Source organism: Sciurus carolinensis, chromosome 1 (genome assembly GCF_902686445.1).
Source record: "Sciurus carolinensis chromosome 1, mSciCar1.2, whole genome shotgun sequence".
Lineage (NCBI taxonomy): Eukaryota > Metazoa > Chordata > Mammalia > Rodentia > Sciuridae > Sciurus > Sciurus carolinensis.
Genome location: NC_062213.1, coordinates 147,524,863 through 147,551,944, shown reverse-complemented (window position 1 = coordinate 147,551,944; position 27,082 = coordinate 147,524,863). Strand labels below are relative to the sequence as shown.

The following is a 27,082-nucleotide window of genomic DNA, read 5'->3' as shown; positions in this document are numbered from 1 at the left end:
AGAGAGAGAGAGAGAGAGAGAGAGAGAGAGAGAGAGATGGGGCAGGGGAGGGTGGGAAGAGAAGCAAAAAGAAAAACAAGGAAAAAAAAAAAAGCAGACAGACTTCAGGACCATAAGCCTATGACAACTGCTTTTAGTGATGGAATACTCATCAGCATATAATCATATAGATTGTACTCACCTGACACAAAACTATTCATTTCCACTAGAGAAAGAACATTCAAAACCTAAAGAAATAAGTAAAACTCTACTTGGTTAAAATGGGCTGTGCAGAAGTCAATGGAGCCTCTGGATCCCACAGCCAGAAGCTCCTCCTCTTCTCCCTCATCTCCACAACAGGCACCTTCAAACCTTGGGCTCTGTGCACACTCCTTCAGGGTAGGTGACACAGGACTCCATACAAAACAGCAGGGGAAGCAGTATGGGGATTCTTTACAGGACACAGAGCTGCCTAAAGACCTCTACTGAGTACCAACATTTAATGCATATTTTTTTAAAATTTGATAAAATTTTAAAGATTTAAATAAAATAATAGCAGCAACAATAAAACAGTCCTATGACAATTTATTACCATATTTAAAAGTATTTTCTTGGTTATCTTCCCAATCATCTTGTTTTCGTTTTCCTTTAAGTTCCATTTCTTCCATAGCAGTTCTCACTTCTCTGACTCCTATATTTATTTCTTGAACTGAACAAGTGGTTGAGAGAGTTTTGTTCCCCTCCATCTCATTTCTTCTTAGTATCACAGTCTCCCTATCCTTCCTCAGTTCTTCTCTTTTCTCAGTGCTCTTCTCTTTCCTAGGTTTCATTGAAGATGTTTTTTTGTCAAGACCCATTGCAATAATGCACCTATGAAAAATATTAGCACAAAGTGTTTATTAGCTTCTATTTAGCACAGTGAAAACTCAAAGCTTTTTAAATTGCTTATTGCTTATTGTAGTAAGAAATGGTATGAGAAATATTTTACTACTGAACACACAGGTTTATTTATTTAGTATAAATAAATGATTTACACTAAAATCTTATAAATTAATACAAATTCTTAACAACCTCACCCACAAAATAAATAATTTATCAACCAAGAACTATAGTGTCAAACTAAAATTTGTACCATGAAGTATATTTTTATCTTATAAAAGTCATAAGTAGATACTAATATATAATAGATAATTGAAGTCTAATTGACACTTATGTAATAATGGAACATTTAAGTTTATAAATAGGGAAGTTGAGATAAAAATAATCAGAATAAAGATAGCATTCAGTCTTTGATAGTTTATTATCCCACCCATACAAGAACAAAAGGCATACAGTTGACTGTAAATTAAGTATGATGAATGTTTTTAAGAAACATACATAGTCACGTGTCATTGTGCCTTCTAAATAAATAACTCAGGAGTCTGCACACTTATTCTAATAGAGCTGCCATTATTGTTTCTGAGTGGCCTTTTGAAGCCTGTACTGCAATCTTCCAGTGATTTTTGCTAGCAATAATATTTCATTCCTTAAAAACAGCAACAATTTGTAGAAGTCATAAAGTCATGCCAAGTCAAATATGGTGAACCACCCAGATGATTTGAGTGCATTATGACATAAAAATATTTTTATTCAGTTATAACAAAAGCGACGTGAATACATTGTTGTCCATTTCTTTTTTCTAAGTATCCAGAGTTAAAATTAAGAATTTCAGTACTAATAATATATACATTCATAAAAATGATGATTATTATAATGATAAATTGATGAACACACTCTCTGTGCCAAGCTCTTTGCTGTGCACTCTACATATAGTATCTTAAGGGATTCATTACCCACAAGCCAATACAAACAATTGTCACTGTGACACAAATGAAGAAACTGAAGCTGAAAGGGTTCCACAACTTGCTCAAGGTCACCCAGTAGGTTAGCTGGATATATGTAGATATGTAGCTGAATTCTTGCTCAAAACTGTTGGACTTCATCACCTTCTACTGGAGCATACAATATAGTGTTCTGTTACAGTTGTAGCTGCTAAGATGACCAATGACACAGACAAATGTCACACAGCTGGGCTTCCACCAGAGAAAGTACCCATTCTCTCCAGAAACAAACACAATTTGGAGAAGTTTCCACTAATGCCTGGAGACAGTCCATAACTTGGAATAGGTGTCTGGCAGACATTAGCTTCAATGTTCCTCCTTCTCTAGAACTTCACATGGCCCCCTCTCTCCATGTCACACACTGCTGGGGAACTAAGTCTCTTGGAGTGGGCAGGTGAAAGGGCTTCAGAGTGCAGTCAAGACTTATCAGCCCAGGAAGAATAGGAATAATATTAAAATCTAGAAAATGCTTCAATCCAAATCAAATCCAATAGCAATTTCTAAACTGAAGATTTCACTGAATTTCAGCCATCTTCAGTATTGAAATAATCAGGAATTAGTCCTAATAAATTCTCTCAGTAAGCAAATACAAGACCTGAGTTCTATCACTTAACATTTTAATATCTCTCCATTAAAAAAAACAAAGCTAAAAGGATTTGTAATCAACCTACCAGGCTGCAGAAAAATGAGATAAGAAGAAATGCTTACCTCACCCATAATAAGCATGATAAATATTTCTTGACTGTAATGATGATATGCTTAGCACATAGCTTTCCTTGGAATAAAGGTGTCATGCCTCTTCACAAAATATGATTACTAGCATCGCCTTCTGTTCAAGCTGTTCTTCCCTCATCAATGGCAACACCAAGCCCACCGCCTTCAAGCCTTTGATAGGCTGTTACCTTTAGTTGTGCTGTGACTATGTAAAAGCTTTGATGCCCTTCTACTGCATGCACAGACTTTTATTGCCCATCTGCTAAAGGGAATTGGATGAACGAAGAAAGTAGCATCTGTGCTCTCTTTGTCACGATGACCTATTTGATTTCTGAGTATATCTGAGGTGTCAATTTTGATTACTGAAGCTCGTTCTGCATTCTCCTTGGTTAGGCAACTCTTCCTCCCAAGTTTCACTCTAGCAATTGAAAATAACTACTGGGCCTCTTCTCAAATAGTTCACATGATTAAGGGATGAGCACAGTAGTACAACCTTCACATTTTGGAAGTGACCACTTCCAAGCTTTTCTTGTTTTCTGAAGACCTAAAGAAGGTAATTCCCAATCATTTTTAGAAATAGAACTCCCAGTGGTTTTATTTGACCACATCGTCCTTTATCTCATTATGAAATTTCTAGAACCAGCATTTTTTAAATGAATTAAAACTGATTTCATTTTGAACAACATGGGAGAATTAATATATACTCCTTAAAATAACTAAAAGTATTGTAATGGGTGTCTCAAAAAAAAAAAAAGAATATTCAATTTAACAAGTGACACTAGTTCTCCTTACAGGTAGTTCTCAACTCTTGTTGGAGTTCTATGGTGTTAGTGCCTCTGGAATAACCAAAGTCATCTCAGGTAAGGCAGGGACCATTAAACAAGTCTGAGTTTACTTTCACCTAATCTGCAACAGGGAGACATCAAATGACACTACTTTGAGCATTCACAGGTTTCATTGGAAGAAATGGTTTGGAAGATAACAAAAATGTGAAGAATTTATGAAACAATTCCTAAAAGAATTGTACAGTTTAGTTGAGGGTAATAGGCCTTATTCCTTAATGCCACAATAATTTTGATAGTATTTGCAAAGATGAATGAAAGAAGCTAGACAGGACCAAGCATTGAAATCACAGAAAGGATTGTACAGAGGCTAGGAGGTGTTGAATAGGACAGCAGATGTCATCAGTCAGGTTGTGGTACATATTCCTCTTAGAAAGTGCCCAGGGCTAATAATTTACAGCTTTGATTTGTACACCTCCCAAAGAATGCACATGGATGAGCATATCTAAGCTCATTCGTTTTCCTGGAAGTTAAATAGAAATGTGTTAAATGACTCACCCAAAAATGAGAAGATAGCTTAAATGAATTGTTAACTGGAAGGCAATTCTGTTGGGCCCTAAGTATACTTGGGCACTGTGATTTGCTCTAGGCCACTCACTTTCCCACTCAGGATGAGCTTTTCCACACCTGTTCCCTCTCCTCAGCTTCCTCAACTTCAGCTAATAAATGTATTTCTTGTTTTAGAAAGTAGAAACAACTAGCAGAGAACTTCTAGTTGTTCCTAGGTAATCCCCCATCTTACCTTTCTCTCTCCCCTATATGCCAATGTTCCTATTGTTGCTATAGAAGAATGACCTTCCTCTTCTTAAGATTTACACCTCCGTGTGAGCCCTAGATCCTATCTTCTCTAGTCTACTTAAGCACTAAGCTCTAGCAGTTTTCCCCTTTATGTCATGCTTCATCCATTTTTTCTTCTCTAGAGTATCAATCCTATCCATTAGCATAAAGACATGTTATAATATCACCTCTTAAAAAACAAAATGTTCCTTTGACCCCTATATTCTCCCACCTGGCTACCACCAAATTACCATTTTTAAAGGAAAATTCTTTTAAAACTTTGTCTATACTTTCTGACCTTAGTTCTTCCCAATTACTCTGTAAACCCACTCCAATCAAGCCTGCATCCCTACCACTTCACTATAACTTGTCTCAAGATCACCAAAAGTGAGCACATCACCATGTGAATGTCCAATCCCCAGTTTTCAGTTTACTTAACCTGCGCACACATTTCAGTCCGTTAAGCATTCCCTTCTTCAAACATCTGTTCATTTCCAAAATATCAGTCTCTCTGAGTTCTCTTTCTGAGCACTGACTATTCTTCTCAGGCTGGTTTCTCTTGATCTCCCTCACCTCTGAATTGTATGATATGCAGTTCATTCTCAGACATTTTCTCTGTGTATAATTTCTTAAGCAATCTCACTCCATTCCATGATTTCAGGGCCATGCCATCAACATACAAATCTTCCTCAAATTTAGATCTCAAGCTGAGACCCCTTATCTGAGCCCAGATTCATATATCCACCTGCCTACTGAACCCTGTAACTTGCATTATCTCAGATGTCTCACACTTACTGTGTCCAAAACAAAAACCCCTTCACTCCACCCTCCAAATCAGCTTCTTTCACACTCCTATCTTAAGTACATGTTAACAGGATATCTTTCTAAATATTTAGGCCAAAAACTTTTGAGTCAACTTTGACTCTACTCTTTAAGTCATGTCCTGCATCTAACCATGAGTACAACCTGTAAGCTCTATTTTCAAAATATAATCCAATCACTTCAAACTCCTTCCACCAATATCTCTTTCCTGAAATAAAATTTCCAACATTCTCCCCACTCCCCTGGGTTTATTTTTCCCATAGGAGTTCCTGTCAGTTCATACTAGCTCCTCAAAACCGTGGGAACTTCTCAAGGGGAGGCTCCAAATGATAGTCATGCATTACAAGACTTCAGAACTTCTACATGACTTGGTCCCACTGCCCCTCTGACTTCATCTCCTGTCACCGTCCCATTCCTTACTTTAGCTCTGGTCACATAATCTGAGACACACATACTCCAAGTATACTTTTCTTTCATGCCTTCTGCATTTGTTTTTACTCTCCCTAAAAAGTTATCAGGATGAAGAGACTTTTTCATTCTAATTTAGGCTCAAAAACCTTCAGGTGTTTCCTGACTACCCCACATAAGACAACACCCCACCCCATGACCCTTGTGACCACTTACTCCTGGTAATTCCCTTACCCTGTTTTGTGTTTATCCTGCTTAATACAATGTGACGTAATTTATTACTTTATTAGTATGTTATTTGCCCTTCTCCTGTTAGAATAAATTCTATGATGGCATGTCATTTGGTTGTTTCACTCTTGTGTTCTAGCTTGGCATCTAGTCAATTCCCCACGAATACTTTCAGAAAAAAATGAAAGCCCAAAGGCAAAACTCAATTTCAAAGAGAATGTCCAACATGAAAGTTGATAAACAACAGCTAAAACTAAACCTTTCATCATGCATTTTGTTATAAGATTGAAATTAAGGTAATGAGAAGGCAAATTGGATCACATCATAATGCAGGGCACCCCTAATATACATAACCTTTAATATCCAGTCACACAGGATAGATGCTTGGCAGAAGGCCTGTGTTTGGGATTTAATCCCAGACCAGTTACTAACATCAAAAAATAAAATTAAAAAAATAAAAACCCAAACTCTCCTCTCTTTCCTGTCAGAGACAGAATTTAAGGCAGTTTGAGGAAAAAGAGAGATTAAAAAAAAAAGTAAGATGACTTAAAATATCACCACCTTTTATCTCTATTATATAATAATCTGTAAGTCTTCTATTTTTAATTCCAAATATAAGCACTCAGTGATGTGGGGTAAACAGTATTTAACTTAGATAGTTTGGGCTCATATACACTGATTTTTCTTTTAAAGTTATGTAGAGAAATGCATTAATAAATGCATAAGAAGAAAAATACAGCAAAGCCAGCCCTTTACCACAGGACATGTATTTCCATACTTGTAGCAAGGGGATGCTCTCTCCACACACACAAACCCAAAGTAGCCTCGTCTGCCTCCAAGTCTGGAACCTCTTCGGTGCTTGTATTCACAGCAGGAGCTTAACCTGTTCACCTGCATACCATTCAGGAAAAAGGTGAGGCTGAAGGGAAAACCATGGTGCCTTTTGGAAATAAACTGAAAGGTCTCTGGAATTAAAAGAAGAAATACATTAGTGAAAGCAACTGATTATGAATCAACATTTTCCAAACCACATTTTTTTAGGTAAATTTATTATGCACTAGATCATCTTTTAATTTGAGGACAATTTAAATCATAAAGCACATTCTAGAAAAGTAGAAATATAATAAAAACATAAAAATCTTATTCCCTTTTCCATAATAATGTCAATGTGAGGACTCATCCACTGATTTATTTTTTCAGGAAAATACAGTTCAGTGGCTTTAAACAACAACTTTTTGTTTTAAAGATCTCATGGGCCTGGAATGAGCATTACTTCTTAGGTGGATGATGTTGGTATCTATACCTTGCATTAATTAAGCAAGTCACTGAGACCAACCTAGACTCAAGAAAAGTAGTACCCAGCACTGGTGGTGATCCTGAATCAGTCACCACCATATTCAAGAAAACTAAAGGACTGGTAAAACGTGTGTGTTTGTATGAAATTTATCAGAGTACTATGTTTAAAATTGACCATTTTTAATATGAGAAATTATTTGATATAAGTACATTTAAAAACAATGTGTGCTTCTTAAAATGGTAAGTTGTTTTCAAACTATTGTATATGACAGAAAAATATTCTTAGTGTATTATTAAGATGTTTGTAACCAAATTTTGCAAAGTAGAAACCAACACACACATTCAGAAAAAAATGTGTGTGCATGTGAACAATTATTTCTCTCTGAACAAACATTTATCTGTGAAGGAATGATATTAAATTTTGCTTTAATTAAGTTTATCATCTTTTATTCATTTTGTAAATTGCATATATATAATATTTACCATATATAAACTTTTATTTTTTATAAGATATTTATGTTTTTATCATATTTCTACTTTTCTTGATCCTTCTCTCCCAAATAGTGCTCCCCAAATTTTAATAGCCTATAATCTAATGACTATACTCTTCAAATATGTTTGCAAAATATATAACAAATTTCTGTGTATGGAGAAATTTGTAAACTGTACAATGTAAACAGTTTTAAAGGATAAAACGTAGAACAAATAAACATTATTTAAAAAAAAAGAACATATTCTATCACTTGGAGTTTGTAATAAAAGTTCCAAATCTTATTCAACTCTTTGATCTGCAATAAAACAATAATATTTAACATTACATGAGCACTTCTTATGTCCTAGTTAATAATAATAATCTTAATTGTGCTATTTCTCAACAATTGCAAGAAGTGGGAATGTTTCTATTACTATTTCTAGATGAGGAAACTGAAGTTTAGAAGAGTTCAGTAATTTATTCACTGTCACAGTGACTGAGGACAAACAACTCTACAGATTCCATGCCTGTCTCTTGCTATTTGCTATTCTCTCTCTCTCTCTCTCTCTCTCTCTCTCTCTCTTTCTCTCTCTTCAGTGCAAGGTTTGAACTCAGGGACACTCTATCACTGAACTAATCTCCAGTTCTTTTATTTTTATTTTGAGACAGAGTCTCACTAATTTGTCCATGCTGGTCTCAAATTTGTGATCTTTGTGCCTTAGCCTCCGTAGTTGCTGAGATTACACGTGTGGTCAGTAAGATTTTTTAAAAGTTCATATTTTTAGTTGACTTTAAACATTCCATTCACATATGTGAATGAGGCAGAGTTAATCCATCTTCAAGTTATGTTCAATTTTATTTGGATTCAAGACCCCTTTATTCTCACCCACCCACTCAACTGAACATCCTACCAATTAATTAGAAAACAATGGCTGTGATTAATAGTCTTTAATCATTCCAAATCTTTGTAATTCTCTTTGACAAAATCCCACTCAAGACCCTAAACTTCAAGAATTATAGGCCTTATTCTCTGCAGAATGACTCAGAATCCTGCTTCTCATGAAAACCAGGGGTTTTCAAACTTGAATATGCACCAGAATCACCTAGAGGACCTATTGAAACACAGACTGCTGAGAGTTTCTAATTCAGCAATTCAAACAAGTTTCAGTTGATTCTGATGCTGCTGGTCTTGGGACCCCACTTTGAGAACCCTGATCCAGATACATGCTGTATGTTTGTAAAAACTATGACAACTAAGCTGGTATCGTTCATCTTGGTTTCAGAACAAGTATCAGGGAGGACCTCCCAAAATAACTAATGAATCATTACTTGACCAACATCCTTCACAGTCACCTAGAAATGCTATGAGTATACCATGTTATTCTCCTAAAATATTTCTAAGTCAGATGCACCTTGTCCTAAAAAAAATAGTAAAAGTAATTCTGCCATTTACACTTTAGAATTTGTGATGTGAAATTAAACTTGGGGACAAAACTGGAAAAGTCAGCATATGGAGAAGCTAAGACACAATAGGTCTAAAAAAACCACTTGTTTAAATAATAAACAGACTTCTTAAGTGGTCACTAGAAAGCAAATTTGATTGCTGTCATTACCAAAACTTGACCCCCACATGCATGTAACATAATCCATTCTGCTACAGCATGTGCTCATAACTCCCCAGGTACCCAGAGCAGGAAGAAAGTATGTTCAGGAATATACTGAGAATTGGCACAGGAAATCCCTTAGATGCGACTATACTTTCCCTTATGCCCATGCAGCTGGAAAGTGCACCCAGCTATTATTCCATTTTGTTTTTCCTTTTTTTTTTTTTCAAATTTATTGAGGCAGAATTGGCACCCTTTGCCTTTACTCCTTTGTGTTTATTTCATAATTTTGTAATTGAAATTATAGTGACATCTTCCAATACTGACTTGATTCATACCAGAAATCACAAAATTTTGGTTAATGTCCCAGTTCTTCACTTACTAGCTGGGTTTCCCAGGTAAGTTACACAACTTTGGTTTCAGAATTTTCACCTATAAAATGGGGTGATGGAGATCCCAGTTTACCCACTTCACAGATCAGCCTTAAAGATGATGTAATGTACACTATTAGAAAGCACTTTACAATATTTGTGAAATGTAGTTATTCACTATTTACTGACAGTTGATAGTGCAGTTATAGGTGCTGAAGGAAAACAAAAATATTAAAAAATGAAAATATCAAATATGGTCATCTCCTCAAAAAGTTATAATTTCAGCAGGAGAGACAAAATTAATGTACCAAACTTCTAAAGTGAGCTCACCAAATCCTTTCCCTTTAAAAGTATGTCTCTGGAAATGAACCAAAGACTTAAAACCAACTGAGCAGCATTTATTCATGAAAAATCACTGAACTTTAGGTAGAAACAGCGGAGAGTCTGAGGCATCCTTGCCTGGGGCTGCTCTCATCCCCACACCTGCCACTGTTTCATCACAGCTGCTCTAATTGGGGAGGGCAGCACATAAATAACCAGCAGTTTCCCTGTCAGTGGGGGCTGCCTTGATATGGAGCAAAAGACGAAAAACTCTTGGCCTGTGGCATTACCAGTAATAAGTAGCAATCTCTAGGCAAGCTAACAGGGAAGGTCAGAGGTTCCCTGAGATTGTAGTTCTAATTAGGCACAGCAACAGGCCAGTGGACCGAACCGAAATTTAACAGGGAGATTGAGGCAATAAGGCAGTCTTAGTAGCATTCAATAAGCTCTCTACATATCCTCAGCTAACTGGAAGCAGCACAAATCTGAATGGACCCAACCTATTCATTCTTTCTCAGCCTAACTGGAGCTTAACTTCTGTACAGAGGAAATATAGAGAGCCTGGTGGAAAATAAAAGTTGGAGTAGACTTGGAAACTACTGGAACTTGAATGTACTCCTGAACCACTGAAATTGAAAACCACTCAGAACTTCAAGATGTGATTTTATTTGGAGATACACTCTTCATAAATATGATCAGATCATCCTGGATTTAAGTTTTACCCAAAATCCAATGACTGATGTCCTTATAGAAAGAAAAGATGAGATCATCCTGGATTTAAGTTTTTCCCAAAATCCAATGACTAGTGTCCTCATAGAAAGAAAAGAGAACACATCTAGAGACAAAGAAGGTCACGTGAAGACAAGGAGAAACTGGAGATGGAGCTACAAGTGACGAATGAGTGCCAAGAATTACCAGGAGTCACCAAATTTGAAAAACTCAGGAACAGATTCTTCCCGAGAGCTTTTCAGGGAGCAAGGACTTGCTAATAACTTCATTTTGGATTTATGACCTCCAAACTTATAAGAGAATAAATTTCTATTGGTTTAAACCACAGTCTGAGGGACGGTTATAATTTGCTACATCAGTCTTAGGAAACTAATCCCCAACAAACAGATGTACTAGCAGAAGGTAGAGGATATACTAACTTAAGGTATTTGAGTCCAACCTCTTACCAATCATTAATGATCACTAAACTATGAAATCAGAGACATCTTTGAGATCAATCTAAAAAATAAAAACAGTACCCCCATCCAAAAAAATAAAAAAACCTAAACAAAATATTACTACCTGTGAAGCAGGGTAACAGAGACTGAATTTCACAGATTTATTCTAGATAAGCTACCAACCAAACAAATAACAGCAGCAAATCCCCCTTCAAAACAACACCATCAATAACCTTAAAGAGGGAAAAGTCAGAATCCATAATTCACAGTATCTATAATATACAATTTAAAATATCTTTTCTTCCAACCAGAATCAACACACAAGTAAAGAAACAGGGAAAGGACCCATACTCAGAAAAATATACAAAAGCAATCAAAACCACTCCTACAAATCTAATCAAGAATCACAATATACACAAAAACTTTATATGTCCATGACAGTATTATTTTTAGTAGTTTTCAAACTGAAAACAATACAAATATCCCTTAACTGGGGAGTGTACAAAAACTATCATACATCCATGTGTTGGCATGTAGTCAGCTATTCAATGAGCTTAACTACTGGCACATCTAGATGGAATATCCCTCATCTGAAATGCTTTGGGACAAGAGGTGTCTCATATTTCAGAGTTTTTTGGATTTTGAAATATTTGCAAAGACTTTAAAGGTCTGAAAATCCCTAATCTAAAAATCTAAAATCCAAAATGCTCTAAAATCCAAAATTGTGCATGTCACTCACTACACTACAAATAAATGCACGACTCTCAAAAATGTTATGCAAAGTGAAAGAAGCAAGACACAAAATACTACCCATTGCATGATTACATTTATATTAAATGTCCAGAAATTGTCTGCGGAAAGGAAAATTTATGTAGAGACATAAAGCAGATCAGTGGTTGCAGAGGGGCTGGCTATGAAAGTAAGCACTAACTGCCAATGAGTACACAAGAACTTTCTGACATGATGATGTTCTAAAACTAGCTTGTAATAATGGCTGCAGTACTTATCCAATTACTAAAAAATCATTGAGTTTAAATAATAATACTTACAAAGAACAAATTTCATGGCATTTAACTTATACCCTTATACCTCTACCTTTAAAAACTAAAAAAATCTATACATGATAACCAATAACATGATAACAAGGAAAAAGTAAGTCAATGCATTAGGAAATACTTCAGTTTGAGTATAAAGAGCCATGGACTACTGGGGTAAAGCACAGTGGAAGTCCCCTGAGAAAGGTGCAAGGACTCAACCTGAGTCTTAAAGATGGGTGAAATTTTAATTTACAAAGAGGGAAAGAGAGAGCATCACTAACAAAGCAAACAGCACAAGACAAGACAAGAGTGTGTGTGGGACAGTGGAAGAGTTGATTGACAGGGAGTGATGAAGACTCACAAATGAGTGAAATGGGATCCTGTTATGGAAATACAAGGAAATAGGGCACAAAAGAAAGAGAGCAAAAAAGTAAAAAAAAAAAAAAAAGTGACTTTGTTCATTGTCTGCACATGAGCCCATGAGGCCAAGGTTGGTTTTATTCAAAAAGATAAATGCAGCAAATAAAAATGCCTGTGAAGAAACTGTAGCCTTTACAAGTAGCAAAAGTATTCTGTGACTGCATAGGTGATATAATAGGCAATCAACTTGTGACTTGGAGTCTAAAATCTAACTACAAGAGGCATAATGAATTACTTGGGGAATAAAAGATGTACTTGCTGCATTCCTAAATAATTTTACTGTTATTTTTAATTTTAAAAAGCAAGACAAATTAACAAATGCCATATTTTAATGAGTTTACTGCTCTAAGCATATGCTAAAGGCCCTTATTCTTTTAACAGAAATTTCTAAAACTGTATTCACATTTCACTGATTCATGCATAGTTTTGATTTGTAAAAAGGGCAGATTATTTTCAGTCCAACTAAATTGCTAAGATTGCTGAACCTCAAGACAACTCTAAAAAACACTCAACTTTTCAATTTTGAACAATTACTTTCCTGGCAATCAAAGATGAGCTGATACAAAGTACTGCATGGGCAAGATTCAATTATTCCAGTCCACATTCCTTTCTATTATTCAAGACTGTCCAATGTCATAACAAAAAGTCCCAGGATCAGCATGTATGCAAACTAACACTGAATGGGATAACACCTTCTCCTGTAAGCTTTGATTCTATACTCTCATAGACTATACATCCTCTATAAGAAAGTTGGTCAGTCAACACTCATTTTTTCCATTTGTATCTAACACATTATCCAGCAATCAAATAAGTATTATGTATACTTTTGTTGAATAAAGTGTGAGATTTAGAACCCAGGAAAATTTTCTTTCTGTTTATTCCAATTTTAGATTATAGCTTATCTCAGTAATTTTCCTAAATTAGTAACTGAAAGTTATACTTAAAAAAATAAATTCATTCACACCACTCATATTATAAAAATACAGGAAACTAAGTGCTTCTGAGAACAGTTACTAAAGCAATACAGAACTGACCCAGGTCTTGCACCTCGGCAGGGTCAGGGCCCTGCTTTTGACTTGGGGAGTCACTCCAACTTGGAGCCCCTCCTATTTTCCTCATCTACAGAATGGAGTGAATGAACTCTGGAAGGCTATGGTAAAATAAGACAATGTCAATTACATTTCCACCAAATACACAAAATGAAAAAATTAGCTTCTAGCATAATTGAGCATCATATTATATTTTAAGTTAAAACTAACATGCAGGCATTTACTCTTGTTTATTTGGGAACATGCAATTCATAAATATGCAGTTATATTTATATCTTTAAGAGTTTGAAATATTTTCATTAATTCCATTAATTTCCTTTTGATTGCATGAAAGAAATCAGAAAGGCTAAAAGTATAATTCCCATGTTTGTCCTGTACTCCCTAAATTCCTAAGTCTATGACAAGATCTCTCAAATATAAATGCTCTCTTTAATTAATATAAATAGTATTACATTCTTAACAGAGTTTCTTAAGCAAGGAAGTAATAAACACAATCCCATAAACAGATTTTCTTTTCATTGTTGCTCCACTGAACTAAATATTGAAGAAAAACACAACAGTACAACGTGTGAAAACCAGGATATGAAAATTACCTTATGCTGATAAACATGAATTTATGACCAGATGAAAACACAAATGTACTAAGAAGCCATTTAGCCAAATTTTGCACCAAGTTATTTAGGTGTGATTCACCCTGGAGTTTATTGGATTTGTGATTTTATCTCAACACACCTCTAAAGAACAAATTGCCAATCTGTTATTTTTCTCTTAGAATAACATATGATATAATTCACTATGGCAAGCCAAATAGTTAACTTGTAATTTGGGGGACAGCTTATTCGTGCAACATTTTAATGATCATACATCTCTATCTCAAAATTAATCTGTTACAGGTTAAATCACTCCAAATTCCTTCTTCCACAATCTGCAGGAGTAATTGCTGCTTCAGTTTCAATCATGGTGCAGTAAATCTAGATTTACTTTTAGGCAGCTGGTTTATAAGTCCCTGGATATGCATAATTTCATAAAGTGATTGAAGTCATTTTGATATTATATCAACAACAGCTTATCTATAACATCAACCCCAAGCAATTAAAATATGCACATTTCATGCGTACCATTTTCAAATAGTTTGCCTTTGTAGACACAAAGGTTTTCCCCACCACAGTGCTGTTGATAAATTTTTATTTCATCTCGGAAGTCTTGGTTGTCGCAAGATAGGTGAACATTTTTCCCCAAATAGATCATCGTAATAGCTGCATTACTATGTGGTGATGTTTTATGAATCCTTCCTGAAACCTAGAATAAATACAAAAGAGGCTTATTAACGAATTACTTTCTAATCAGAGCTCTTATTCTCACATGGCATTATAATATGAAGAACAGAAAAGGCTAGTTTTATGTACCTAGTAAAGTGTCAATTTACACAGTGCACAGAAAGTCAAACCCATTACAAAACAAATCCCTCTAAACAACTATCATATATGATTTTGCCTTTATATTTTGTCAATGCCGAGAATTTCGACAAAATTTGTCGTTTTATTAATTTAAGTTTGCATGTGTGTTATATGTAGTAAATATGTCAGTGACACTGAGGAGACTACTTTTGACTTTTTAAACTAGTTCTCAAAAATCCAAACAAATGAATTGAATAAATATCGATGCCATCATTGTGTCCGAATCTAAATTGACCTTGATTAGGATTTAGAACTAGTGTTTATAATTGAAACTATCTTACAACTGGGCACTGACAACACATCCTTCCCTGGGTTTTTTCCATCTGAGAGGGGCATGCACATGTTGATTCCTTCTGTGGTCAATCTTGTTCCGTCCAGCGGAACCGGCGCTGAGAAAGGAGACACCACCAATCTTTAGTTGACTAGATTTATTGCGTCCTCCCTGTTTTCCTGCCTCCTTTGTTCTGCCCCTATCTCCCTTCTTCTACCCTCTCCCTTTCTCCTCCCCCCAGGCTCCTAGCTTATCAGCCAATTATAGCAAAGCTTTCTCTCACGCAGGAGAGCATGTAGAGGAATGTCAGCATAGCATTATATGGATCACGAGCTGTCCACACCCGGCATGATATTAGATAGCTAATCCTAGAGCCTGGCGTCAACACTTCATAAGTCTCCAAGGAACTAGTAGGCAAGCAACCTTTATGGGTACTTCCTTATTTTGGTACCCAGTGCCCTTTGGCTCATCGCCAGGCGCCATCTTGTCCAAGACGGCCTTCAACACAATCTGAGGATTAGGCATCTCATATTTTCTGAGCCTGAGATTAGGTACTCTCACAAAGGCAAACAGTTCAATGAAAAAAATGACATTACTAATATTAGCTTTAATATTAAAACAATATACCCAACAAACTTTTTTAAAAATTATGCCATGAAACTAATGAATAAGGCAATTTAAATTCTTTATAAAATATGAAATAATTATACATGCCAGAGATTTTTCAAAAGTCCTAGGCATTTTTTCCTAATGTATATTCTGAAGTATGTTCCTAATCATGAATGTATAGCATTCACCTAATCTCTAAAAAGAGAAGGAGGAAAGGGAGAGAAATAGAAATGGATGAGAGGGCTGAGCCTGAGATGGCCTACTAAGAACAACATATAGGCCTCTATAATTGTGCACAGGCTAGGTTTTGCTTTTAATCTACTTCACTTTTCTGAAATAAATGTTTAGCTAAACGAAAAGTGTAAAAGGAATTTTAACTAAACAGAAAGTGTAGTGAAACAAACTTTCAGCAGATCCAAGGCAATTATTTGAGCTTGAACTCATTAAATTATGTATGCATGGGAAGCATTCATTTTTTTTTAAGAATAACTAAGCTTTAACAAAAATTTTCTGAAGGAACTACTGAAATATTTCCATCCCAAAAGCCATCATTACTTCCACCTCAGAGAATATTTTTCTATTCAATTCTATTTCTCTGAAGCAAAAACCAGAGAAAATAAATCTGATGAAATGAAATTCTGCAAGTGACAGTCTGAAAAGTATAAATGTTGGGGGAAATCCACGGTTTAAGACTATTCGGGCAAATTGTCTTGTCTGTGCTTAGAGCTCCCATATACAGAGATAATCAACAGAAATATTTCAGGGACGTCAAAAGTCATGAAGGCAAATCAGAAAACTGGATAATGCTTTGCAGATTAGAAGCAGCTCCCTGAATCCCAGTTGAAAGTAAAGGCATGATGGCATGATGGCAGGCTTGGCTCCTACTTGCAAAATCATAATCCCATGTTTCTGCTTCCCAGGCAGCTGGGTGGAGGGTGGGAGAGGGGTGCACAACACTGTGACCTGCACGTGTGCAGCCCACCACACAATCAACAGACCTAAGGCAAATCCCTAGAACATTTAATGAAGTGACTGATTAAATAATAGCATCCCCATTCTGTTAAGCAATACTTTTTGAAGCGGCATGAATTTAGAGGGAGCCCTCTGAGCTTCTGGGAGATAAGCACACTATAAATACAAGGTTATAGTGGCATTAGAGTGAGGGGAAGGCCTGCTTCTTATATAAGAAATGAGAAACTAGAGGAAGAAGCTTTTAAAAAATGAAATAAATGGCCTCCTTTCACTCTTTTCATTTCTTCCTATTCATAATTTTTTCTGCTAAAGTGTATTTCTGATAGTAACATCTCTTTTTTCTTGGGTCTAGTCACTTCATTATCTTTTTAAAAAAAGATTCTCCAATTATTGCCATCAAGTAAACTTTTCTGAGTTCTAACAGGAGGCCCAAACCACAGTTTGTGATTTAATGCATATGCTAGGAAACAAACTGTTGTTTCTTTTAATTGACCAAATTGCTTCTGTATTTACCATCTTTCAAGGTTATAATAAACCCCCAGACTGATGAAACTTTAACAAGGTCACATGGCCCTTTCTGCTGTCCTCAAATAAGTACCATGAAAATTCTAGTTCCATTTCAAGGAGCAAGGCCTCATGGCCCTGTACAAGCAAGGCTCATCTTTCTTACTTCATTCACTGGGTTGCTCATGTCTTCCTTTTTATTTGCTTTCAGATTTCTGAGGCAAGTACAATGTAACAAACCACAGATCCATGGAATGGTTCTCCTGTCAGTCACACTTATTTGCAATAGTTAGCATTTGATTGATGTACTAAGCTTTGATTATAATCTCTTTTATCCCTGTCCTGGCCTGTGTGAAGGGTACATCTAAGAGACGGTATAGGTGTTGAAGTGCCTGTTGTAATTGATAGTGCTGGGCAGCAACTCTTCTCCAACTACTTAACCAAACCCTGGAGAACTTGGAACATTATAAAGTCTTAGGCCACTGCAATAAACTCTTAGGTAGTAGGGTCCATAGAATGCATCATCCAAAGTGGGACACAGTGATTAATTATTATACTAGAGGAGGAAAATGGCAGAAATTTGAATTGTTTCAGCAACACAGGAATGCATGGTTACCCTATTCCAATCACATATCCCTCAAATATCCCCCTGTCGGATATTAGATGGATCTGTTTTCCCTCAATAAATCACATGACTCTCCTGCTTAAAGTTCTTTAACAATTCCAATGTCTGCATAATCAATTCCAACATTCCTCAAACATAAAATGTCTTACATTTTCTAGCTCCTGCCATCCCTTGATAATTGCAATTTCTTGGTTTACATTTAAAGTTCCAGTAGATGACCTGATTGGAGTGGCCCAAACAGTATCAACCTGTTTTTAATCTCTAAGCCTCCATAACTATATGAGTCACACGACACTGAAACTATTTCCTTGCATTCCTGAGGGATAAGGGTGACATCTTATCCATCTTTATGCCCCCAGGGTCTCACCAGTGCTGAGACCTAATAAGGACCTGGACACAGAAATGAAACAATGAGACATTCCACCTTCTCTCCTTTACCGATACAAAAGCTGCAGTAGGTTGGCTCCACCCTAAATTCAATGAAGGTTTCCACATTGACAGAATTCGGTAGTGGTCAGAACGTGAAAACTGACTTACAGGGTTTTGTTCGTTCAAACACTAACTTTGTTGGTTCATCCTTGATAAAGATCGATACAAAAGCCTGCCCATAATGAGGCAGTGCCAGCACTGACACTGTTGACCTTAGGGAGAGAAAATTTTGGCACATGGAAGAGGACAAGTGCTCGTACCCCAGGGCTCAAAAAGCAGCTGGTTGACATTCCTCACTACAATCCCTTGATTCTTTGGGTCCTCTTAATTACTGGTCTTACCTTGCTGTGTCCTCCTCTCTCCCTTTCCTCCTGTCCATTTTCCTCAGTAACTCACACTCCCAGCTTACTCCCAACATGCCCCAAATATCACAATCTTTCTGGAGACATCAGAGCTCCAGATTTCAAGGATCTCAAGTTGACACTTGAGTGGTCCTTTCCTCACCTCCCTCCATAGAATGAACTCAGTCAGTGAAGTAGGAGCTAGAAATAATCCAGCTGGCTCTTGCTTTGGGTGAGAAGGCTGAGATTCTGACTCTTTTATAAAGAGTCCATCCTTGAACTCCAACTACTGTAGTGGCACCCAGAGCCATCTTTGGTCTCTCCTTTCTCCAATGCATTGTTCACAGGGCCAACTCTTAAGACTGTCAGGTCAGTCTGCTTTTAAACTGCTTTTCAAGTCCTGGTTGATTGTGTAGTTACTAAACTACAATGTTAATTTTAAGCAAAACCATTGTTTAAAAGAAAATGTCTAAAATGAATCAAGCCTACAATGAAATATGTTGATTTATCATATATTGAAATCATGTTATTTTCCTTTTTCACTCTCAAATCAGGAGCAACTTGTGAGGAAAATCAAGAATAAAAAAAATGCCAAGATAATACGCTGACTATAATGGAAAGTGAAAAGAAAAATCTTAAATTGAGTCAAAAGAATAAGCAATGTTTCTAACAAAGTCTTAGCTTTGTTAGGTTTTTTAGTTGAAGAAAGAGAAACTATATCTGAAAGTCATCCCTGATTTCCAAGATATGTGCTGAGGGTGGAAAGAATAAAAGTTTAATTTTTTGCATAGATAATAAAATAATACCTAATTATGAACATATTGGTAATAAATATACTTGATGAAATGTAAGCAAAATCAAATGACTGTCCTCAATGGTCTTCAAGTCCAGGAGTAGAAGTGAGGAACAAGAGCAGTTCATGAGTATCTAGAGTAAGGGATGTCAGAGAAGTATCAATAACCTTTAGAAGAGGAAAAGGTTGAATACTTTTATAATGTATAGATAAACACTGGAGAGCAGAGGCCTCTGAGGGTCTGGGAAGATGGATGTGATTACACATCTTTCTTACCTCTCAGGTACTCACAGAAAATATGAGAAAAAGAGCATTTGCCTTCCTAATAGAAATATCAAGCTAGGTGTGGTGGTGCACACTTGTAAACCCAGGGACTTGGGAAGCTGAGGATCCCAAGTTCAAAGTCAGTCACTAGCCTTGGCAACTTAGCCAGGCCCTAAGTATCAAAGCAAGACCGTGTCTCAAAATGAAAAATAATAAGGATTGGGAACATGGCTCAGTGGTAAAGCACACTTGGGTTCAATCCCTGGTTAAAAAAAAGAAAGAGGAAAAAGAAAAAGAGAGTGCAGGGGAGAAGAAAAGGAGGGGAGGAAAGAAGGAAGGAAGGAAAGAAAAGAAAAGAAAACATAACATCAGTAAGAGAGCTAACTGCTCTCTGCATTGAAGAAATTCCTGACCAATGACAATTAATATCTTCAGAGATTTGAAGGGAAAAATCTCCTAAGTGAGTTTCATATAATTTCGATGTGAGGAATACAAATGTCAGCTTACTGAACTGGATGCTTAACCTGTGATAATTACTTCTGTGACCTCAGGGAGGTTATTTAAACTGTTTTTGCCTTAGTTGCTTCATCTCTGAAATGGAGAAAGTATTAAGTCCTTTCTTAGATTTACTGTGTGCATTAGATGAAATATTTATGTTAAAAACTGAGTAAAATTGCTACCATATACTAAAGGCCTATTAAATTATAGGTAAACTAATTATTGTCATTATTAAATATAAAATTTCATATTTTATTAAAAGTTAACTAACAGCAAACATATGCCATCAGCCAATCAAATGAGAAAAAACAATAAATAGATGATTTGGAAGTGGGTGAATTTTCAGCAGAAGTTTAAAAAAAAGAAAAACCATGGTCGGGGAACAGCAGTGGACCAGTTGAAAGCAGAGAGCAATTCAGGCTGGCCTGAATAATTGTAGGGGAGAAGGCAGGAAAGGGACCAGAATCTGAGAGGCCTTGAATGCCAATGTATTAAGTATGACTTATTCTGACATTTTGGTATCTGGGGCCTTAGTGACCTCAGGATGCCTGTCCACCAGGGCTCAGCACTTCCTAGGGATATTAAAGGACTTGGCAGAGAAAGCTTTTCATTTGCAAACTAACTAACCCTGAGGCCAATCATCAGAGTTCATCCAATCCCAAGCCTTGTCCATTCCTTCCCCCCAAAATAAAGGTTCTTGCCCACATTTTCCTCCTTACTTCCTCTGCTTCCTTACATACACTGCTGCTTCCTTGTGTGTCCCTGCATGGTACAGTGTTTTGATTAATTTATCTGTCAACTTAGTTGCAACACAGTGCCTGGACAGGGCACTGTGGACCTGACTAAAGCACCAGGGTGTCAGCTCCTTAGAAACTGAGAGTAAGGAACTGTCTTTTCAATGGCATACCATTATCTCCTCATCTATATATAGGTCTCACCATACCTGAATCTCTCTCTTTCTCTCTCTCTCTCTCTCTCTTGCCTACCCCGCCTCTCTCTCTCATACACACACATATTTTAAAACAGCCAGGAAGAATACAGCTGTTTTCATTAGCAAAGGGCTAATGGAGGTTTTAAGCAAGAGAGGAGCGCATCAGGAGTTATTCTAGAAAATTTCATTTAGCACCATTTTGAAAAATCTACAAAAATTGAATGCATATTGATTACTCTTTTTTTCTCTTCTTGACTTTTTTTTTTTTTTTTGGTACCAGAGATTGAACCCAGGGGCTTTTAACTATTGGGCCACATTCCCAGACCTTTTTTATATTTTATTAGAGTTGAGTTGCTCACTGAGTTGCTTAGAACCTCAGTAAGTTGCTAAGGCTGGCTTTCAACTCACCATCCTCCTGCCTCAGCCTCCCTAGTCACTAGAATTACAGGCACGTACCACCACACCTGACCTCCTGACCTGCTCATTAGTTCTGTCTGATAACTTTCTACTCAAACCTCAAACTTCAAATACTATCTACCCTCTGAGGTGTTTTCCAGTCTTCTCAGTCAGAACTTCCTCTGTGTTCCCATTGTGTCATATAATGATGGTATACATCACAATGTCTCATGGTTAACTGTGTAAGTTTCTGTCTCCCTGGCTCAACTGTAATCCTTCTGAGAACAAGGATTTAGTCTTACTCATCTTGGTAACTTCAGCACCGAGGATAGTATTGGTCATAATCAATAAGAGCAAAACAGAGCTCTTTGTTGGTTTAGAGGCAAGTCATAAGTATATAGATGATTGTGACAGTCACATTGAGAGTTGGTTAGTAAGCCCCTGAACTAGAGATGCAGCAATGAGAATGGAAAAGCATCTATCAGTACTTGAGCCATTGTAAAGTTCACAACTAGAGCTGTGCCAGAACAGCAGTCATTTGCCCCATTTGGCTAAAGGACATTTGAAAGGTGGCTCATTCAATGAGATGTGCTACTGTAAGTTAAAATACTCCTTGAATTTCAAAGTCATGGTATAAAAATGTAAACTACCTCCTTGAAATATTTCATTTGATTAAGTAAAATATTAAAATTATTTCATGTTTTTCTTTACCCTTTTTAATGCATTGATTAAAATTTTTAAATTATATATGTGACTTGCATTTAATTTCTATTGAACAGCTCTGATCTAGAGGACTTAGCAATTAACTGAATGTGTGAGGTAGAGGGAAAAAGAAATTCTAGATTTTGAGACCAAATTAGAGAAAAGGTTGTGCTTGAAGAGAAATAAAGCAATTAAATGGAGAAATTGGTTTAAGTTGTGACAATGCTGAATGCAAGGGGCAGCAGGACCTATCCATCAGGCACCTGTAATTGCCCAGGGCTCTTTAGACACAGGAACTGGATAGAAGATTTCAATGCAACATGAGGAGAGGCCCTGATTAATAATCTCAGAAAAGTTCTTTGCCCTTTTTTTCACAAAATGCATAAGAAATAGAAACAAGTTTTAATTTTAGTATTTTTAATTGACATACACTCATTAAGTAAGTTATTATTTGAAAACCTATATCCTCACATTTATAGAAGCTATTTTGGGGGTCTATCTATCCACATTTTTATTAGGCTGCTGCATAGAGTAGGTAACTAGTAAGGCCAGGCTCTCTCAATCCTGAGGGGAACACAAAAATCTAGAGATGGGTAAGTTAAACCTCAGGGCAAAATATAACTATCTCACAGATCCTGAAAATGCTATATAAAGCTCTGAAGGTGCTAGAACAATGCAGGGCAAAGCAACAGGACACTAAGGCAACATGCTGGATGGTGCAAACCATATTTCATTGTCTTTTACCTCTTTCTTCCCTTCCTTCTTAATAGCTTTAGAAGAACACTTTTAGTTGGCAGTAGTCACAGAATGGTAGAATTACTTTAATGTATAGGTTAGCCATGAGATGAATGAATCTTTTCTATGTCTAAATAAAATAAGTTCATTTACTTGTGTAAAAGTGTATAACTCTCCCCACTGGACAGATTTATTTTCTATCCCTGCCTCAGGGATCTGGGGTCAAAAGCAAATGCAGGAGACACACAGCAAACTATTAAACCATGTAAATAAATGACTACATCATGAATAGAAAAACAAGTGTTAAGTTTGATGCTTGTGCTGATGGCCAGACTTAATTCTGAAGAAAAACTCTAAAGGAGTAAGGAAAAGGTAAAAGGTGATAGCGAAGAACCTGAGAACAGAGTGCCTAGAGGACAAGAGAGGAGAGTTTCAAGGAAGAAGAAATGACAGCATAAAATGCCACTATCAAAGAAAAATCCAGATAAAGAGAAAATGCAGACTAAGATGGGGGAAGAAAATCTAAATACGCCACGAAACAAAATAAATGTAATGGGACTAAAATCATCAATGGAACAGAGTGTCTCTGATTGGATTAAATACAAGCCACCCAAATGCTGCATTACTACATTTAAAGTCTGAAGGTTTTTTTGTTTTGTTTCCTTTTGCTTTTGGTACTAGGTTCTGAACCCAAGGGTGCCTTACCACTGAGTTACATTCCCAGCCCATATTTATTTTTTTTATTTTGAGTCAGGGTCTTGCTAAGTCGTTTAGGGCCTCACTAGATTGCTAATATTGATATTGAATTTAGAATCCTACTGCCTCAGCCTCCTAGGTTGCTGGGATTACAGGCTTACACCACTGTGCTCAGCCTTAAAGCCTGAAGTTTAAACCTAAAGTGCCAAAAGGGTGAAAGTAAAAGAAATAGATGCATGTATCACACTGTCACTAGGTACTGGATAAAATAGATTTAAGACAAAAGGTAAGTGATAGAAAGGATTATTTTTAATGCTACAGGATCATTTCAACAGTAAGATAAAACAATCATAAATCATTTGAAAGCATATAAGAAGTATTCTAAACATTTACAAAAAAATTGGCATAATTACAAGGAGAAATAAACAAATTCATAATTACAGGGAACAAATTATCACTATAACTCAGGAATTGGGAGAGCAAGCAGATAAAAAATAAGGAAATAAAAATATGAATGACACAATTAATATGTATCTTTTAGACGTTTATAGAACCCTCCTCCCAGAATTTAAGGAATCCTATCCTTTCCAAAAACTGAACATAAACTATCCCACAAAACCAGTCTCCACAAATAACCAAATAATTAAAATCTCACAGAACAAGAATAAGATATTTTTTAAAAGTAACATTAGGTGAACACATAAGAATTTTTAGAATTGAAATGTGGTAGAAGAAAAATCTCCGAAGAATGTATGAAGATAAAGATGAAGTCTCTCAGCAAGTAAAACAAAAGGACAAAGAAGCAGAAAGGACAGAAAAGCTAAAAATATTAGAACACCAGTCTAATATTTTCAACACTGGCACAATAGAAATTCCAAAGGGAGAACACAGAGGTTTTGGGAAAAAAAAAGAAAACAGATTGAAGGCCTGTAACTGGAGAGACTAGATAAAGTCTGTCTGAGCCATGCTTCAAACCTGAATGCAAAGAACCCAATCAATAAATGGGCCAAGGAACTGGTCAGATACTTTACAGAAGAAGACACACAGGCAATTAACAAATATATGAAAAAGTGTTCAACATCTCTAGTAATTAGAGAAATGAAAATTAAAACAACTCTAAGATTTCATCTTACTCCAATTAGAATGGCTTTTATCAAGAACACAAACAATAATAGATGTTGGCGTGGATGTGGGGGAAAAGGCACACTTTTACATTGCTGGTGGAGTTGCAAATTGGTGCAGCCACTCTGGAAAGCAATGTGGAGAATCCTAAGAAAACTTGGAATGGACCCACCTTTTGACCCAGTTATCCCACTCTTCAGTTTATACCCAAAGGACCTAAAATCAGCAAACTACAGTAACACAGCCACATCAATGTTTATAGCAGCTCAGTTCACAATAGCTAGATTGTGGAACCAACCTAGATGCCCTTCAACAGATGAATGGATAAAGAAACTCTGGTATATATACACAATGGAATACTGTTCAGCCATAAACAAGAATAATATGGCATTTGCAAATAAATGGATGGAATTGGAGAGTATCATGCTAAGTGAAATAAGCCAAGCCCAAAAAACCAAAGGCTGAATGTTTTCCCTGATAAGTGGAGGATGATATATAATGGGGGTGGCGGTGGGAAATGAGAGAATAATGGGAACTTTAGAATATGTAGAAGAAAATGAGAGGGAGGGGGGGTATGAAAAATGGTGGAATGAGACAGACATCATTACCCTATGTACATGTATGATTACATGAATGGTATGAATCTACATTGTGTACAACCATGGAAACGAAATTATGTACCCCATTTGTGTACAATGAATCAAAATGCAGTCTGTAAAAAATTAAAAGCTAAATAAAAGAAAATTTTTAAAAATAAAAATAAAAATACACTATTAAAAAAAAAGAAAAAAAAAACTGAACGCAGATCGCCCAAGGGAACTGAGCTCAGATGCTGGTTTGTGCTTCCTTGTTGTGACCACTGGATAGAGAAACTGTTGCTGTCTCTTTGGTGTCCAGCTCCAGAAGCCAAGCCCTGACCATATTCCTGCTGGACATCAGTGTCTGGCCCACATTGGGCCCTCAGCAGATACCCTGATTCTGGTCAGCCCTTTGTTTCCCAGGCAGGACACACTCATGTCCTGCTTCTCTGACTTCTGATAAAGACCTCTGAAAACTGTCAAGGAACCAAACTCAGGCTCTGACTCAACAATTCTTTTCAGCTTATTTTCTCCCAGAAATATTGTCCTTTTATTACAAAGCTAGGTTTGAACTGATGTCTAAAGTTTCATGCACATAAGTGACAGAACTCTAAAGAAAAGCAGAGACAGTTAAATAGATGTCAATATAGAGGTTGTTCTAGGAAGGAGTAGGGGATATGATGGGGCAGAAAATAGGGGCTTGAGTCTAATGTGATAATAAATTTCTACTTCATTAAAAAAGTGGTGTCTACATGGGTGTTTGCTTGGTTGTTATTTAACTTGCGTGTATAACTTTAAAACATTCTAATGGTTTGGTTTATTTTTATTTTTATATTTTCAGTGCCAGGGATTGAACCCAGGGGCATTTAATCACTGAGCCACATCCCTAGTCCATCTTTTTGAAAAAAAAATTATTATTTTGAGACAGGGTCTTGCTAAGTTGCTTATGGTCCTCGCTAAGTTGCTGGGGTTGGCTTTGAATTCTTGATCCTCCTGCCTCAGCCTCCCCAGCCACTGGATTATAGGCATGCATCACCACACCCAGAAAATTTGAATTTTTTAAAGTGTGACCAGGCAGAATTTATCCCAGACATGTAATTCAACATCAGAAAATAAAATGCTACTCAAGTATTTGAAGAAGATGAGAAAGTGACAGTTTTTTGCTAAGTGGGGGGTCACATTCTTCGAGGAGTATGTTGATTGGCCTGGGGGAAACCAATGCCAGCATGTAGAGTAAGAAAGTAAGGGAGCGGATGTGGTAGAAGCTTTTATATTTCCAAATACTCATTGACCTTCTCTGCAAGAGGATGATGCTCCCTCTCCAAGGCTGCTTGACTTGGTGCTCAAGGACTTGCTTTGACAATGGAGTCCTAGAACTGCTGCTGACCAACAGAGATGGATCATGGGAGGAAGAAATCAAACTTTGTTGTCATAAGGTGGAGTTGTTTGTTAGACTACGAAATAGTGAATTACTCTTCCATGAACTTTGCAGAGAAAGAAAGGAGAAAACAGAAGTCTAAGGTTACAGCCTATCAGGAAAGGATGTAATTACCCTATATAAGGCCTGGTATGCTGAGAGGCAAAGGTGAATATTAAAGGCTAAAAATCCAAATCAGAGAGGAGGAAGGCATACTGCAAGGTACCAGGGGCCACAGAAGAGTCAAAGATCAAGGACACAAGATAAAGGATGGTCTTCATGGATGAAAGAGGGATCTGTCAAAGACAGTAGCAAAGGGAGAGAACTGATAAAATCAAGTTGAATGAAGGAAATTT

General features: G+C 36.5%; 1 protein-coding gene across 2 annotated transcripts in view; it reads right to left on the bottom strand.

Moving 5' to 3' along the window:
• Erich3 (glutamate rich 3) overlaps window positions 1-27,082 on the bottom strand; it is a 121,387-nt gene that overhangs the window by 46,195 nt on the left and 48,110 nt on the right. For both annotated transcript variants that reach the window (XM_047533588.1, XM_047533661.1), the window contains 3 exons: window positions 14,505-14,685; window positions 6,429-6,615; window positions 572-849 (listed from right to left, as the gene is read on the bottom strand). In XM_047533588.1, the coding sequence (XP_047389544.1) occupies window positions 572-849; window positions 6,429-6,615; window positions 14,505-14,685 (646 nt within the window). The remainder of the gene's footprint in view (window positions 1-571; window positions 850-6,428; window positions 6,616-14,504; window positions 14,686-27,082) is intronic.